Raw genomic sequence first — 17,844 nt, 5'->3', positions numbered from 1 at the left:
TTTATGGGATTAAACCACTTATTCAAAGGAAACGATTTATGGGTTTAAACCACGTATCAAATGAAACTTAGTCATTCAATCTTTGTAAACTAGTATAACATAAAAGACCTTTGGTGGTTAATTCTATAGTTCCTTAGTTATTACATCAGAGTTGTACATAAGTAATGTCCGATTGAAAGTGAAATGTGTGACTTCCGCCTTACTTCCTGTTCCTTGTTTGGTTGTGGGCTTAGGGCAGATACACCCATTTAACTGTCAATTCGATATTGTGTTATGTATAATCAGTATAAACTAGGTAATTACATAGGGAAACTATTGAGGTTATCAGTTAATCACCTCAGGAGATATAGGATTTCCTGGAGAAACCAGTGAACTTATTCAAAGAACTTAGGGTATACTTAACAGAACTAAAATACTTATGAACTCACCAGCTTAAATGCTGATCTACTCTTTCCAAATAACTTGTATTCTCAGGAATCCAGTAGACAGGTACACTCCCGAAGCTCTTGAGAAGACTACCTAGTACCGTACCGCGACTCTTGTCTTCTGCTGTACCTACTTTAGTGTTTGAATATGTAATGTTTAAACACTTATGTAAAACTTATACTTATTAATACAATGGTTGTTTGTACTTTTATTACTATATTGCATGTGGTGTGATACTTACCTAAAGTCCTCCGCCCCCGAACGTTTCCGCCGTTCTGGTTTGGGGGTGCAACACTATCACACTTGAACTTCAAAGATATCAATAAACTGGTGCTTGGTGATCACGTGCGTGGACTTCCTGTTCTCAAATTTGACAAGGAACATCTGTGCGCAGCATGCGAAATGGGCAAGCAAAGCCGAAAAAGTCATCCAACTCGTATCAATACAAAGATCATCAAACCCCTCGAACTACTGCACATCGACTTATGTGGTCCTTCAGCTATTGAGAGCTTCGGTGGTAGTAAATTTATACTGATAATAGTAGATGATTTTTCTCGCTTCACCTGGGTTTTCTTTCTTAAACAGAAATCAGAGGCGACACCCAAGCTGAAGATATTTATCAAACAAGTGGAAGTCCAGCTGTGAAAGATTGTACGAAATATAAGAAGTGACAATGGTCTTGAGTTCAAGAATAAAGATTTCGAAGACTTTCTGGCTGAAAAAGGAGTAACTCACAACTTCTCTGCTCCCTATACTCCACAGCAGAATGGGATCGTTGAAAGGCGAAACCGTTCTTTATGTGAAGCAGCCCGAACTATGCTGAGCTTCGCCTCTCTTCCACTATACTTTTGGGCTGATGCAATTGCTGCCGCATGCTATACTCAGAACCGATCCTTCCTGAACAAGAGATTCGTCATCACTCCATATGAAATCTTCAATGGTCGAAAGCCAAATGTGAAGTTTTTCCACGTGTTCGGTTCAAGATGCTTCATTTTCAACTCTAAAGAGAACCGAAATAAGTTTGATGTTAAGGCAGACGAAGGAATCTTTCTCGGTTATTCGCTTACTTCAAAAGCATATAGGGTTCTAATTAAACGCTCGAAGAAGATTGAAGAAACCTATTATGTAACTTTTGACAACAATTATATGAAGAAAATATGAACAACAGAAAGTCCAACGGAGGAAATCTTTCCAAAATCAGGTCAGGTCTCGGTTCCTATTGCCAACCTGTTTGATGAATACATGCTACTCTTTGATGAACCAGAAAAGGCGACCAACTCAGAAGAGAAAGCAGCAGATAACAAAATCGATAACTTGAAGAAAATCATCGATGAAGCTGCTAAAAACATGGAAAGCGAACCTCATCAACCAGCCGAGAAGCAGTCTCAAAGCGCACCTACTGTAGCAAGTAATCATCCAGTTACTGATGGCCCTCCAAGAGAAAGCTCAACAATCCAGGGGGAGGGTTCGTCTACTCCAAGACCACATGACATACCTTTCCAGGGGGAGAATCCTACAAAGGCCCCAACCCATGAAGATCCATCTGAGGGGGAGAGCACTGAATCTGACATAGGTTTCGGTTTGCCATTTGAAGGGGAGAATGAGAATGAAAATACAAATGACGAAGGCGATATGTCAGAAATGGAAGAAGAAGTCAATGCTGAGCTGGATCCTACCTATGATCCCAATTACCCTCCTCTTTTAAAATGGACAAAGGATCATCCTAAAACACAAATTATTGGTGAATCATATGAGGTTGTTCTCACACGCTCAAAAATGAAAGCGAAGCAAACTGCTTTATTCTCTCAAGTAGAATTCTGCATGTTTAATTCGTTTGTCTCTAAAGTAGAACCGAAGACGGTAAATGCTGCTCTTGATCACTCTGATTGGGTGCAAGCTATGCAAGACGAACTCCATGAGTTTGAACGTAATCGTGTTTGGAGACTGATTCCCACACCAAAGGACGTATCTGTAGTCGGCTTAAAATGGGTATTTAGAAACAAATTGGATAAAGAGGGAAATGTTATTCGTAACAAAGCGAGACTGGTGGTGAAAGGATATTGCCAAGAAGAAGGGATAGGATATGAAGAGACCTTCGCTCCAGTAGCAAGGTTGGAATCTGTAAGAATCTTTTTGGCATATGCTGCACACAAAAACTTCGAAGTTTTCCAAATGGACGTTAAGTGCTTTTTCTTAAATAGAGAACTAGAAGAAACGGTATATGTCGAGCAACGACCCGGATTTGTGAACAAGAAGTATCCTGATCACTGCTACATTCTGGATAAAGCAGTCTATGGATTGAATCAAGCCCCGAGAGCATGGTATGAAACTCTTACTCGTTTTCACAAAATGTCAAAATTCAAGCAAGGTTCGGTTGACCCAACCTTCTTTCGCAAGAAAGAAGGCGAACACTTAATGATAGTTCAGATTTATGTCGATGACATCATCTTCGGCTCCACGAATCCTAGCTTAACAGCTGAATTTAGGAAGTTGATGGAGACTAAATTTGAAATGAGCTCAATGGGTCCAATTAACTTTTTCCTTGGATTGAATATAAGACAGGGTCCAGAGGGCATCTTCATTAATCAGGAAGCATATACGAAGACTCTGTTAACGAAGTTCGACATGACGAGTGATTCCAAAGTAAAGGTTCCAATGACATTTGGCACGAAGCTGACTCCATCTCTAGAGAAACCAGCTGTTGATATGACTCTTTATCGTCAAATGATAGGGTCTTTAATGTATCTAACGGCTAGTAGGCCAGACATAATGTTTTCTGTCTGTTATTGTGCCAGGTTTCAAGCTAATCCAAGAGAACCGCACATCATTGCAGTGAAAAACATCTTCCGGTATTTAAAGCGAACCTCGTCTCTCGGTCTTTGGTATCCTGCAAAATCTGGTTTCTTTATTCAAGCTTTCTCAGACGCTGATCTTGGTGGATGTGGATTGGACCGAAAGAGCACAACAAGTGGATGCCAGTTCCTAGATGGCAAACTTGTCAGCTGGCAGTCAAAGAAACAGACGTGCGTATCTCTCTCTACAGCCGAAGCTGAGTATATTGTTGCAGCATCCTGCACATCACAGGTCGTATGGATACAAAGCCAACTTAGAGATTATGGCTTAAGCATGAAGAAAATCCCTCTATACCGTGACTCTGAAAGTGCAATACGAATATGTCACAATCCAGTGCAACACTCCAAGACAAAGCACATCGCACTGAGATATCACTTCATCAAGGACCACGTTGAAGATGGAAATGTTGAAATTCACTTCGTTCGGTCCTCAGATCAACTGGCTGACATCTTCACCAAGGCCTTACCAGAAGCGAGCTTTAATAACATACTCCAAGGATTGGGAATGATGGAAGCTGAGTCAGCACCGAAACCTCCTTCTAATCATTAAAAATGAATAAGCGAAATAGAGCGCATGCTCGGTCTATTTCGGCTCCTGAATTTTCGGGAACCGAAATGAACCGAACGCTCGGTCTATTTCAGTTCTTAAAATTTTTGAGAACCGAAATGAACCGAACGCTCGGTCTATTTCGGGTCTTAAATTTTTTTTGGAACCGAAATGAATCGAACGCTCGATCTATTTCGGCTCTTAAATTTTTGAGAACCGAAATGAACCGAACGCTCGGTCTATTTCGGGTCTTAAATTTTTTTTTTGGAACCGAAATGAACCGAACGCTCGGTCTATTTCGGCTCTTAAATTTTTGAGAACCGAAATGAACCGAACGCTCGGTCTATTTCGCTTCATCTTTTCTAAGGAATGGTTTCGGTTGTATAATCTTGTAAAGCTTTCTTTCTCTTTCGAATGTTTATATTTTCTTTTCTGTTTTTATTATTTTTCAGAAAATCCAAAAATCCAAAAATATTTTCTTTTCTGTTCTTATTATTATTTTTCAGAAAATCCATAAATTCAAAATATATTTCTATGTTTCTTTTTGTTTTTATCTAATGTTTCTCTTCTACACATCAATGTCAAATATCAAGTTTACCGATGCGAATCACACTGATGATGGGGTATGTATAATTTTCTTCTTACTGCACTAGTTAAGTGTCTCTAGAAGCATGCTGCTGTATGCAGACCAAAGCCTCCATGACTCTCAGTGAAGCCTTGATGATTCGATAAACACCAATCGTCTCTTCCAAATCAAGCTTCTTGAATCACTGAAGTCACGAGCTACCTAACTCTTCTCATAATGAGTTAAGAGTTTTCTGTTTTGTCCTTCTAATATAGCAGAGGTACTTTCGGTTCCTTAACCACCTCACAATTCTCCATTTCAGTTTCGCTTCATAAAAGTAACCCTTAAGACGCTCAGCAATTACCACTGAGGTTTATGGTTACACAATCTCTGTGTTGATGATCTTAGTTTCGCTTACCACATGCTAAGTGAAACCCAAAATCCAACACCTTGAATGCATTGACGGTGGACGCTCTAATGTTCAAGCTATTACTTGTCACCTCACGGAATCTCTTTTTCTTTTTGCGTGATCTTTATGAAACAGTCTAACACCAGGACGTTTCTTCCTATAAGATCCAGTTTAATTTTTTTTTTTGAAGATTTCTTACTATTTTCCAGTTACTTATTATATTTTCCAACCTACTTTTTCAACAAACCACATCGATTTCACAAGTACTTCACCCGACTTTCGGTCTTATTTCAAGTATCAAGGTTCGGTTGCAGGTAAGCCACCCTATAAAGCCTATAATTGAAAAGATTCCTTTCAATGTTTCTTTACAAACATTTGATCGTATTTCACGGGAAACCACACAGACACTTCTCAGTCTCTCTAGACTTTGAAGGAAGAGATTCGTGCCCGGGATCATCAGTTTCATGTCTCAATAGACATCACTAAAACCCACAAATATTTTGCTTTATTTCTTTATCATTGGCACACTCTTGCACGAAAGTCTTTATGATTTTCCAAATTCTTGTTCGTGGTTCTAATTGCAATTTTCAGATATGTGCTTTCAGTTCTATCAGATATGGTGATCTCCTTAATTATGTAGAAGTCACAGTTGATTTTCACAACGCGAATGGATGTGTCTTGTTTATGTTGACGCTGATTTTTTTTTAAATTAAATGAGGGTGAGTCAGCGTGAATTTGAAACGGTTCAAAATTTGAATAGGAGATAAGATCGAGAAGGCGCGTGAATTTGAAACGGTTTCTATACCCACGCCTGCTGACGCATTTCTAGGGATAACAAGCTGTCATATCGCGCTTTTTCAGGCGACGTTTCAGAGATTCAGTCATCATCACAACCGGATTTTTCTCTCTCCTAGAGATGGTATAAAAGATTTTCTCGAACCTCTTGGACTTCTTTACCAACTCTTCTCTCTCTCTCTCTCTCTCACAAACTCATCGACGATTATACACTGTTCATCTTCTTCCCCACTGTAACAATGGCGGAATCATCCTCAGTCCAAGATCAAACTGTGTCATCATCGTTGCTCACGATCAAACCCAATCAGAACCTCATTGTTCAACTGGATCCTTTTCTCTATGATTCCTACATGCTCCATGTTGTCGAGTGCCTAAAGTATTCTCCATTAGTGATTGCACTCACTCAAGTGGAATTCGTTCCAATATCTCTTTTATCCTAGGTATACTTTACTGCTGCATATGACAAGCGCAAGGAACGGATCTTCTTCGATATCTTCAATCAAAAGACATCCATTTCCAAGGCAAGATTTTGTTCGCTGCTAGGGCTTGCAGTTGATGCCTCTGTCATCTCACCGGACTTCATCACTACGACCCAACTATTTCAAATGCTCTACGATATGGGTTACACAGACATTCTAACAACGGTAACAAAGTTCAAGAAGTCTTGTTTGCCACCACAGTGGAACAGTTTGCTTACCCTTCTCTACAAGGGTTTAGCAGAACGAGTGGCAGGGTCGAATGGGGCAAGCAAAGGGTTCCTGACCATTCTCTATGGTCTCTATAACGGAATCAATCTCGATTATGGAACACTTCTTTGGGCCCAATTGGTGCAGAGTCTCAACTCCTCAACGAAACATTCAGAGATCTCTTGCGGCCGTTTCTGGACTTTGATCGCTAACAGAGCGATTCAATATTTTCATATTCCTGTAATGGAAGGTGCTCTGCGGTCTTCAATTGCGACCTTTCATACAGTCAAACTTATTGTGACTGATCCAACTAAGTTCCTATTTATCGGTTCCCTTCCAGAATCGATGTACCGATGTGTCTCCAGTGAAAGTAAAGTGATGGCTGATTACAGGAAATTGACCCCTTCTGGTCCACGCCAACTCACTCCAGAGATGCAGGGTTCATTGGATGTTGCGGACAAGCCAACAAAACGAGGGAAGAAGGCTGATCCCAAAGGCGACAAAGAGGGTCAATCCTCCAAGGTTTCAACTCCGAAGAAACGCAAGGCAGAGCAAGCTGTGCCTACTGCTCCAAAGAAACGAAGGGTCAAAAAGCAAGCTCGACGATCGAAGTCTCCTTCCCCTTCTACAAGTGATCCTGAGTATGTTCCTTCTGATGGCCAGCTAGATCCTCAGACCACTGATGATGAAGCTACTGAAACCGATAGTCCATCTAGAGGTAATTCGCCTCCTCTCTCAACCACTAATGATAGCAACCGAACCTCGCCTCCACGTTCTGTTCCAATTTCGGTTCATATTACTATCGCTCCTTGTCCTCCACCTATCACATCTACAACTGCTTCATCCATCCCCATTCCAACCCCTCTATTCACTACAGCTACAACTACCACCACCACTACTACACCCGAACCAACTGTTCATGTCAACGTATCTGATACGGGGGCAAGTCCATTCGGTTCTGATCCTCCTGTTACCTCAACTCCTTTAACCCCACCTGCATCACCTGAACCTGTTCTTGGCGGTGAGGACATGGAATTTGATTCAACTTATTTCAGTCCTTATTGTGTACAAAGCGATGAAGATGATGACGCCCCGATTACCAAAAAGCATCTCAAGGCTATAACCAAAAAGCTTGATCAACTGCTTTCGTCATCTTCTACTGGTGCATATTCAGAGGTTGCTCTTCAAGCTTTGTTCTCCTTAGTCGTCAAAGATCATGAGGCCTCCATCTCCAATGCTGCCAAAGCCACTGAAGCCTCCACCTCCACATGTCAGAAAGCTTCTCTTGCTGTTGAAGCTTTTACTAAAGATTGCAAGGAAGCGACCGCAAAAGTCGAAAAACTAGTTTCAGAGGCACAGATTTTTCTTGATTCCCTCCAAGCAGTTGCACAAAAGAATGCTGAAACAGTGAACGCTTCGGTTGATCATCTTACGCGTTCACTGGCATCCGAAAAGACACATCTCGAGGAAGCTCGAAAAGCAATTGAGGCTGCTAACCAAGAACTTCATACTTCAATCGGTGATCGGTTGAATCAACTTGAAGCCAAGCTTGCAGTTGAGAATAAAATTATGGATGAACTTGACAAGCGAACCTCTCAGCTTAAGCTTCAGAATCTCAAGCTTAAGAATGCCACCAAAGAGGTTGAAGATTTAAAATCTGAGCGAAAGGTGATTAAAAGCTCAGTTGGTGATGTGCACTCCATTCTCTTACATCTAGTGGAAGCTCACGACTCCATTCTGACCATCTCCATCCGACGTCACCTGACTGAAAGACTACGACCTGCATTGGATGTGTTGAGTCGTATCGAAGGTGTTCCGGTGACTGGTGTCCATCCGAAACAAGGGGGAGATAAGGCTACTCAGGGAAAAGGTCAACCTCATCCACCTCCCAAACCGAACGTCACTACTGAGCCGAAGGTTAATGAAGCATCGGGCAGTATGAGGGACAGAATAAAGAAGAAGATTGGAGAAGATGATGATGATGATGATGATGATGATGATATGCAAGAAAATACTGAAAGGAATGCTTCTAAACTTGATCAGAAAATCAAGCCTACTGATCAAGAGATTCGAGAGAAGGTTCAGAAAGAGAAGGAACTTATTGAGAAGGAATTGAAAGCGAAGGAACTGCTAGAGCAGAAGAAGTCCATGTTTCCTGAATGGACTATGGAATCGCTTCTCAGGGAGGTTATTGATGCACTGAGCACTCATTGGCTTGAACCCGTTTCGGCCTTGAGAACTCAAAGGACTTACAGTTTGACATGCCAATCACCCGAAAGACATTCATCTTTCATTGTTTTGAGTCGACGGTGGGCATTCCTTCTCCAGACCCGAAGGTAGATCGGGATTTGCTCGAGTATTATCTTGAGTTTGCTCAGCCACAATACCTGACCTGGAGCACTCAGAAAATCACAACGGTCAAGGTCTTGAAGCCCACTTCGGTAGGGAAATTTATTAACATTAAATTCAAAGTGACTCGAGGCTCTGATAACTCGGTCCATATGATTTCCTTGGCTGACCTACCGAACTTGAACCCTCACGACTGGATACTCCTTAATAATATTTTGCTGACCAATCCACAGGAGTATCAGCCTATTATCGATCACATCAAGCGGATGCTTGTATGTTATATTCATGAAGTCGCGAAGATGGATCAGGAGATCGTTGCTGCTATTCATAAGCGAACCACTGTGAAAGCGATTGGAAAGGCAGGCGATGTAAATGCAATGGTTAAGGGGAAGATCGATCCAAAATGTCACACTGTTATGTTCACAAGGGGCGAAGGTCAAAAATGCATGTTCGCTCTGATTGACAAACACCTATTTTCCACTTCTTGTTTGGAGCACATTTTGGAGATCATACATAGGTGTAATCAGAACAGTGATGCTGATAAGAAATTGTTCACTGATATGCTTCGGTGGTATATTCAGTTTCGTCAGACGCTTCTTGCGTTCATCCCTCGGCTCTTCAAAGTTGTAAAGAAGATCAAGGTCACTCAACCGAAGTAGTCTCTCGCCTCAATTGACGCAAAGGGGGAGATTGTTGGGTCTGGTGTTGCGTCTGTGGGCTCGGCTATAAGTCCATTTAGTTAACCCGGTTTGGGCCTGTCCAACCGTGGATAAACATTAGGGTTAGAATATAAATATTGCATGCATGTATAGCTTTGGAATTGATCGTTCTCATTAATTACTTGCATTGTAACCCTAACATACCTCTACAGTCGAAGTTCTTCATCGAGCTCTTCTGAGGTGTGAGTTATTAATCATTCGACATCATTGATCCATTCTTGTGTTCTTTACTTGATTAAATATTGTTTTTCTGTTTGGAATCTATCGATCTACAACTCTAATATTCCAACACGTTCATTTAGTCCTTCTATTAAATCCTTAATCATAAGACTTTAGCGATAAAGTTATCAACCTATTATAATTTAAATAATGTCATAAGACATGGTTTAAGACTAAGAGTACAATGTTTCACATGATTGATTTCATGCCTAAAAGATGAATAACAAAGCTAGTTTTCCATGATGCTCTTGGTTATCTTTCTAGCTCTTCATGGTGGTCTCCAAGAGCTTAATCGGAAAGAACCAAAATTTGACCCTTTTAAAGATGGAACTCGACACAACCACAACCACCAACTTGGTGTGGTGTGATGCGAAATCCGACAACCTAGATTGCCGCTGGTGGTTGATGATGGTTGTTAGGTTGCTAGAGAGCATTAGGATGGCATACTGATGTTGCTGCAAAATCCGATCACCAACAATCCACTACCTCCCGCTGTTGTCATAACTTCTTTCCTCCCTAGGTTCTCCCATTCTTTTGACGCACACACACATACACACCAAACTTAATGGGATTAAGGTTAGGTATTGCAAGGGTTATAAGGAGATTAAGGGGGTCGATAAAGGCTAGGGATCCAAAGATCGTTTCTAGTCTTCCAACAAGATGGCAACCAAGAGAGAAAGAGTTCACGCGAGGTTTAATGAAAAAAATGGGCTTTTAGCAGCTTTGGTTCCTCGAGTTTGGCATAATGGGATTAATGGTCCTTAAGACTAAAATTCATTGTAAGTATAAAAAACCCTAATTTAGTCCTTCATAGGTACTTTGATCCTTTTAAAGTCATTTGTATACTTTTAATTATTTATGAAATGTATTTTATCATATTAAATACTAAGTAGTCTCTAACTTTTTATATAACTCCTTTTATGTAGTTAACTTATTTATATGGCCTTAAGGTTTTATTCTCAAATGCTACATTATTTTTATCATTTATTAAACACTTTCCCTACTTAATAAAAAGGGAAAAACATAAGGCATTACATGTATTGAAAAATGACCATTCCACTGTTCGCTACTATTGAGATGATGAAAAAGGGAGGGGAGGGGGTGTGGGTGGCAGAGATGGTTATGGTGGTGGCGAAGAGACGTTAGTGGTTGAGGTGACGAAAGTGATGGTGGTGGTGACAAAATCTACCCACCCGAATAATTTTTACTAAAAGACAACTATCCCTTTAATATCTTAAAGAATAGAAAGACTCATCCGCTATTATTAATATATCTGTATTACATAGCGCCAATAGGTTGTTGAGTGAGCGCCACGATGGCGGATCCCTCTCCATGCTTACCGTGGATTTCTCTAATGCCTTTAACCTTGTTGACAAATCCGCATTACTTCATGAGGTCAGGTTGAGGTGTCCTTCTATATCCTTGTGGGTAAAATTCCTATATGGTCAAGCAGCAAGGTTGTATCTAGGCAACACACATATTTGGTCCACTACTGGGGTTCAGCAAGGAGACCCCTTGGGACCACTTCTCTTTGCCCTTGTGTTGCACCCGCTCTTGCATAACATTATAGACAATTGCAAGCTTCTTCTCCATGCATGGTACCTTGATGATGACACACTTATTGGAGATTCGGAGGAGGTGGCCAAAGTGTTGGAAGCTACGTGAGGGGCTATTCCCGGCTGGCATCAGGAGGCCGCCTTTGGGGGTGAAACTTCTTGGGGGAGCTGTTAGTAGAGATGCTAGTTTCATTAGCAGCTTAGCCATAAAGAGAGTCGAAAACGTTGTGAATTCGATGCAACTTCTTCCACAATTGTCTGACCCCCAAAGTGAGCTCCTTCTGCTTCGGCCTTGTATGGGTATTTCTAAACTTTTCTTTGGGCTGAGGACGTGCCAACCCGTTCACATGGAGGAGGCGACAATGTTCTTTGACAACGGGTTGCGCGGGGCGATTGAGGACATTTTGGTTTGTGGTTGCCCTTTCTTTGGCGACATACAGTGGCGAATTGCTTCCTTACCCATTAGGTTTGGAGGTTTGGGTTTATACTCGGCAGTAGAGGCTACCTCATATGCTTTTGTTGCTTCAATCTTGGGTATTGCAAGACCACATTTTACGGGATAGCGGCATATATGCTATGGATTCTGATTATGATTGTGCCTTGGCTTCTCTTCGTAACAGGTTTCCAGATTTTGACCTTAACAATTTTACTACTAAAGACACAACCCCCCTAAATCCCAGAATACACTGGCGAGTGCCCTTTTTCGTAAAATTGTCCAAGATATGGAAGTGCATCTCGACATGACGACTCGACAAAAAGCGGTTTTCTAGTGCTTACGTGCACCACATGCTCAAAAATTTCTTTTAGCTATCCCTATAGATGGGCTTGGCCAACATATGTCTCCTGTGGAGTATTGTACTATCCTCAAATATCGACTTATGATTCCAATATTCCCAGCTGACGAGATATGCCCGGTGTGTCGTAAGACATGTTTGGACTCTTTTGGAGAACATGCAGTTCACTGTAAAGAACTCCCGAGGTTCAAATACAGGCACAATATGGTTAGAGATGTTTTGTTTGCCATATTTACGCATGTCGGGGTTTCCGCTAAAAAAGAGGCACCTGTTAATTTCTTGACTGACCTGGCAGAAGGAAGGTTAACCCTCAGACCAGCTGACATTTTGATTTTTGGATGGGTTGGAGGGAAACACGCATGTGTGGACCTTACAGAGGTATCCCCTCTCGTGGGCTTGAGGGCTGCGGGTTTCACGGCGGGACATGTTGCTTTAAAAGCTGCTACATGCAAAATCACCAAACATGAGAAATCGTGCATGGAAAATCAGCACGTGTTCATACCATTTGCATTTGATACGTTTGGTTTCCTCGCGCCATATGCGATAGAGCTTCTTAATAGAGTACAACGGATCATGCATAACAATGTTATATCCTCTAGATCTATGGATGCAGTCTTTAAAAGAATTAGTTTTTACCATACAAAAAGGCTTAGCGGCACAGCTTGTTGCCCGTTTGCCATCTCACTCATTGTATGATGATAATTAAATTTAAAAAAAAAAGAAAAGCATATATTATCGCTGTAATGAACACAGTTTTCATATTTTATAGTAACAATTCATTATTTAAATCCTAAACTATCTCCTACCTTTCTTCTTTACTTGCGCCATCCCCTCCCTTCTTCTTGGTGTGATAGTCGACGAAGCAAAAACTCAAGAAGTTGGTGACCGGAGATCTAACAACATTTGAGGATAACAAAAGAGATGATCTGTTTAGATCATGATAATCCACATCAAATGAACCCTACAATATATTAAAAGTTAAAACACCTTATGATTGAATATTTTTTTATTAATTAAGTTGGATCCGATTTTTAAAAATTAACTATAATATTATTTACATTAAATTGTTTTTATAAAGACTAAGCGTATAATTAATTACTATCAAAATTACATACATGGAAACATTGATGGTATCGTTGCAACCGTTGGTTGAACGGACGCATCAAAGCAGGCCCCGCTAATCCTTCGTGTCTTTCTCACTCCTTTGTATTCTTTCTCAACAATGGTTGCTCCACCCACTAGAGAGAGAAAGTTATACTACAAGACAGGCAATCTAGAGATAGAGAGTAGAGAGAGATATAGATAACCCAACCCCGATGTCTTCATTCGGGCCTACCCATTTCATACAACGCTCTTTCCCGAGTAGTAGTTGCCTTATTTTGATCGTACCCCCTTAAGTCAAAATTTGTCCCTTTCATAATATTTATGCAATTCGCTTAGGCTTTATCTACAGAGAATCTAAGAGAGAGCGTTGAAGAACTGAAACTCACACATCTTCAACTTTGGGGTCGGTTTCATAACTGATTCAATTTTGATGAGTAAACAGGTTAGAATTGTTCCTATGATCTAAGATTTCATATGGTTGTTTGTTCAGATTGGTATTCATCCTGATTTTCGTTCAAATATGCAACAACTATGATGGAATTTGCTATGTTCCATACTCGGATTATGAATTTATCGGAAATTTGAATAATTAATCTGGAAAATACCATCTTTGGATGATTTGTTTGTCATCTGCTGATAAGAAATACCATCTTTGGGTAATTAGTTTATCCAGCAAAATCTAATCTTCATATTCTTTGTTTGTTTGAAAAGTAATCCATATTGAAGTTGGCGTTAGGGTTCGGATGTTTCACCTTTCATAAACCAAAATTCCGTTTATTCAAGATACAATCTTCCGTGCTAAATTATATTAATTCAATGACATTTGTCGGTTAGGTTTTGACAAGGTGAAATTTTAGGAATCGAAGATGGGTAGTTACAGTGATAACGAAGATGAATTTTTTGACGCCCGTGAGGCGTTTGCTTCAATGTCTGACTCAGGCTCCGATTGCTCCCCAGAAGACTGTTCTACCTCTGGTTTTGACTATGATTATTGGGTTGGGAATATGGAAGGTGTTGACTCTCGTCGTGATAAATTCCTGAGATTCATGGGTTTAAATTCTAAATGGCTTGTAAACAGAGAAGGAGAAGAGGAGTATGAAGATGATTTCATTCACGAAATTAATGAAGACAAAATTCTTGTCTCGCCTCAAAATTCAGACTTTCAAGATCGTATTTTGTGTAGGCAGCCATCATTGTCTATTTGGTCAAATACAGCCATGGAGTTGATACCTTCTGGTTTAAATCGCGTCAAAGTTGGAAATTGGGATGAATCAGGTGAAGACATATTGATAAAAAGATCATTCGATTTCCATGAAGATGGTTTAGTAAGGAATTTTAGTTCATCTTCTCATAGGTCATCACGGAAAGAAGGTGAAACTGTTAATTTGTTAGATAGGAGGAAGAAAGTAAAGAAGAATTGGCTCCAAAAGCTAAGTATCATGGCTAGAATCACAGATAAACATGAGGAATCAGTAACTTTGAAGCCCAATAACACAAACTCAAAAACCAGTTCAGTTCCTGTACACACACATAAAAAGAAATCAAAAGAATTATCATCTCTTTATGCCACACAAGAATTTGCAGCACACAGTGGTTACATCTCAATCATAAAATTCAGTCATGATGGTAGATACTTAGCAAGTGCTGGTGAAGATTGTATTATCCGGATTTGGAAGATTTTTGAAGATCAAGATCCAAGAATATATGAGATTCAAGAAACCGATCCTTCATCTTTCTACTTTTCAACTAATCATCTTTCCGAATTAGCCCCTGTCAATAAAGAAAAATCACGAAAGATTAAAGGGTTCAGAAAATCATCAGAAGTGGCTTGCGTTATTCTACCACCTAAAGTCTTCAGAATCTTGGAGAAACCTGTTCATGAGTTCCATGGACATGGTGGAGAAATCTTGTCCCTTTCATGGTCTAGAAAAGGGGTTAGTAACTTAGAATTATAACACTTTATTTAGAAAACACTTAAAATCTGCAAAATTCCTAATAAACTTCTTTGTTAAACTAATACAGTATCTTCTATCATCTTCTGTGGATAACACTGTTCGAATGTGGAAAGTTGGACATAACGAATGCCTGAAAAGTTTTACTCATAACAACTATGGTGAGTGAATGCAATTTTTTTATGTTTTTTTTTGATAAATCAGTTTTAATTGTGCATATGTTTTACTTGGTGTGATTTTATGATGCAGTGACATGTGTGGAGTTTAATCCTGTGGATGATAATTATTTTATTAGTGGATCCATAGATGGAAAAGTACGCATCTGGGATGTGAATAGTTGTCAGGTTATCGATTGGATTGATCTTGGTGATATTATCACTGCTGTGTGTTATAATCCAGATGGAAAGGTTTGTTGTGTTTTTTTTTTATTATTTTTTGTTTCTTTTAATTATGTTTTTTATTGACTAAAAACGTAAAATCTTTTATTTTGTTTTACTACAGGGAAGCATTGTGGGAACCTTGGATGGAAAATGCAGTTTCTATGATATCATTGGTATAAATTTTACTTTAAATATTTTGATTTTAATGTTGGTAAGTTTAAAAAATATTGTAATAAGTTGATGAACTTATGTTGCAGATGATCGGATGCAATTGCATACTCAAATATGGTCAATGAGTAAAAAAAAGTGGCCAAAGAGAATAACTGGATTTCAGGTATATCATTTATTTATTCTCCTCTTTTTGTATTTTTCGCTTATAATATTATAAATTTTTTCCATTTTCCAGTTTTGCCCAATCGACTCCCGGAAAGTCATTGTTTCATCGGCTGATTCCCAAGTGAGAATCCTTTGTGGGATCAACCTCGTAGGTAAATTCAAAGGTACGTTCCGTGGATGAAAAGGGCATTCACGTCTTTTTGCACAAACACAGTCTGTTATGTTATGTTATGTCATGTCATGCCGCACCATGGTATCGCCACGTATACCAAATCCATGTCCCACCTTTTTATAACTTTTGTCCAATCGAGTATCGACATCAGTCTCGGTCTCATTCCGAAGTCCAAAACATAATACAACCTGTTCTGTCATGTCATATCGTACCCAAAACACTGTCCAGTCTGTTCTGTCATGTCATATCGTATTTGGAATCATTTTGAATTTTGAAATTTGTATTAACCAGGGAACAGAAGTTCCGGAAGCCAAATGTCGGCATGTTTCACCTCGGATGGAAAACACATAATCTCATCCGCCGATGATTCAAACGTGTACATCTGGAACCACATTACCTCAGACAAACTCTTCACAAAACCAAAAAGCAACTCATCTTTCGAAAACTTCTTGTCACAAAACACAACAATGGCGATACCATGGTGCGGGATCAAAAGCATAGCAGCCGCACTTCCATCGCCAAGATTCACATTTAACAACAATAACAGTAACAATAACAATAACAGTAACAGTCACAATAATGTTGTTATTCCAAGAAGCACAATAGATTCACCAAGGATGCCATCACCATCAACAAATCGTGGGTTTTTCTTGGAGTCGTTGTTGAAGGGCCCACCAACATGGCCCGCAGAAACACTTCCGGATTCTACTCAAGTAAGTGTTTCGCCATCAATGCGTAAATCAGAGTACAGGTTTTTGAAAAGTGCGTATCAGAGTACTTTTGTGGCCCCACATATGTGGGGTCTGGTGGTGGTTGCAGCAGGCTGGGATGGGCGGATTAGAACGTACCTCAATTATGGGTTACCCATCCGACTGTGAAACCTTAAATTATGTTTTTTTTTGGTACATAGATGTTTTTTTGTTTATAAGATTATAAGACTACAGGTATACGTGGTATAGATTATTTAAACAGAAATCTGGTTTCTGGAAAAGGAAACTGGAGTGCTTTTTTTTTTTTTTTTTTTTTTTGGGTTTCCTTTGTTGATTGAAAGTACACCCAACTCAAGGTTGTTTAACAACGGGGCTTTACCCTTTAGCCTTGTTGGACGGAATATTTTAAACATCAGAATAAAAGCAAAATTTTGTCTTCATTCATATGCGGTTGATAGTTTCCTATAGTCAAAATCTTATCTACAGCATGCAATGTTCCAGAAAGCCTTTTGCAAAGGGGTTATCAATGACTCTCAATTTGCTTTTCAAGCAACTCATTTAATAAACATGTTTTATATGTTTCATTACGAGTACATTTCAACTTTATGTAGCATTTTTCTAAGATTGCAATTATTGAATCTCAATAGGGTGTAGTTAGGATAAACAACTACATGAACATAAATTAACACAATCTATCATATCGGAAAAAGTAGACGTCATATAAAGGGGTTGGATATCATTTTATTGGGTTGAAATTCATTCTAATGTTGTATTGAAATATAGGAAAAAAAAAGGTTTATTGACATTTTAAGTACGAATAAAAATAAAAGATGAGTGATAAGAGCAAATTTAGAGTCATTGGTTTGTCATTTTGTTATATTAACCCATTGCAAAATTATCCAAGTGGTAAAACGGATTAGTTAAGTTAGGTAACAGTAGAGGTAGAGGTGAACACAAAAACCGGATTATCCAATTTCGATATGTTATTACATGACAAGTTTTGATATGATCTAATGGAACATAACAAATTTGGGTTTTTTAAGGTTGAAACCGGATTGGAACAGGTTCTCCAAAATTAGTGTCTAATGCCTCTTCGAAATTTGAAAATTTTGGATTTTATTTTATTTTCAAACGGTTGTCCTAATTCTTTATTCGTTAATGCACGTTTTCGACGGAAATCTCCAAGCCAATACCTCACACTACGATACGGTGCCATAAAACCTCGAATGTTTGCATAGACAACATCACAAAGATAATATTTATCTGTAAAAAA

The 17,844-nt window shown here is 39.4% G+C and overlaps 1 protein-coding gene across 2 annotated transcripts; it reads left to right on the top strand.

Moving 5' to 3' along the window:
- Nucleotides 1-13,149: 13,149 nt before the first annotated feature.
- On the top strand, nucleotides 13,150-17,011 carry LOC145165390 (uncharacterized). Of its 2 annotated transcripts, none has more exons than XM_079084119.1 (8): nucleotides 13,150-13,463; nucleotides 13,879-14,955; nucleotides 15,044-15,134; nucleotides 15,223-15,380; nucleotides 15,475-15,526; nucleotides 15,611-15,687; nucleotides 15,760-15,853; nucleotides 16,153-17,011. In XM_079084119.1, exons 1-8 carry the CDS (start codon nucleotides 13,452-13,454, stop codon nucleotides 16,737-16,739), a joined length of 2,148 nt encoding a protein of 715 aa, XP_078940245.1. In that variant the 5' UTR covers nucleotides 13,150-13,451; the 3' UTR covers nucleotides 16,740-17,011. The 2 variants fall into 2 exon arrangements, with proteins under 2 accessions (XP_078940245.1, XP_078940246.1); XM_079084120.1 differs by having other exon boundaries at nucleotides 13,856-14,955.
- The last annotated feature ends 833 nt before the right edge of the window (nucleotides 17,012-17,844 follow it).

This window comes from Lactuca virosa, chromosome 3, assembly GCF_052849685.1.
Source record: "Lactuca virosa cultivar CGN04683 chromosome 3, Lactuca_virosa_CGN04683_v6, whole genome shotgun sequence".
NCBI lineage: Eukaryota > Viridiplantae > Streptophyta > Magnoliopsida > Asterales > Asteraceae > Lactuca > Lactuca virosa.
Note: the sequence above shows the minus strand (reverse complement) of the source record. Positions and strands in the feature narration are given on the sequence as shown.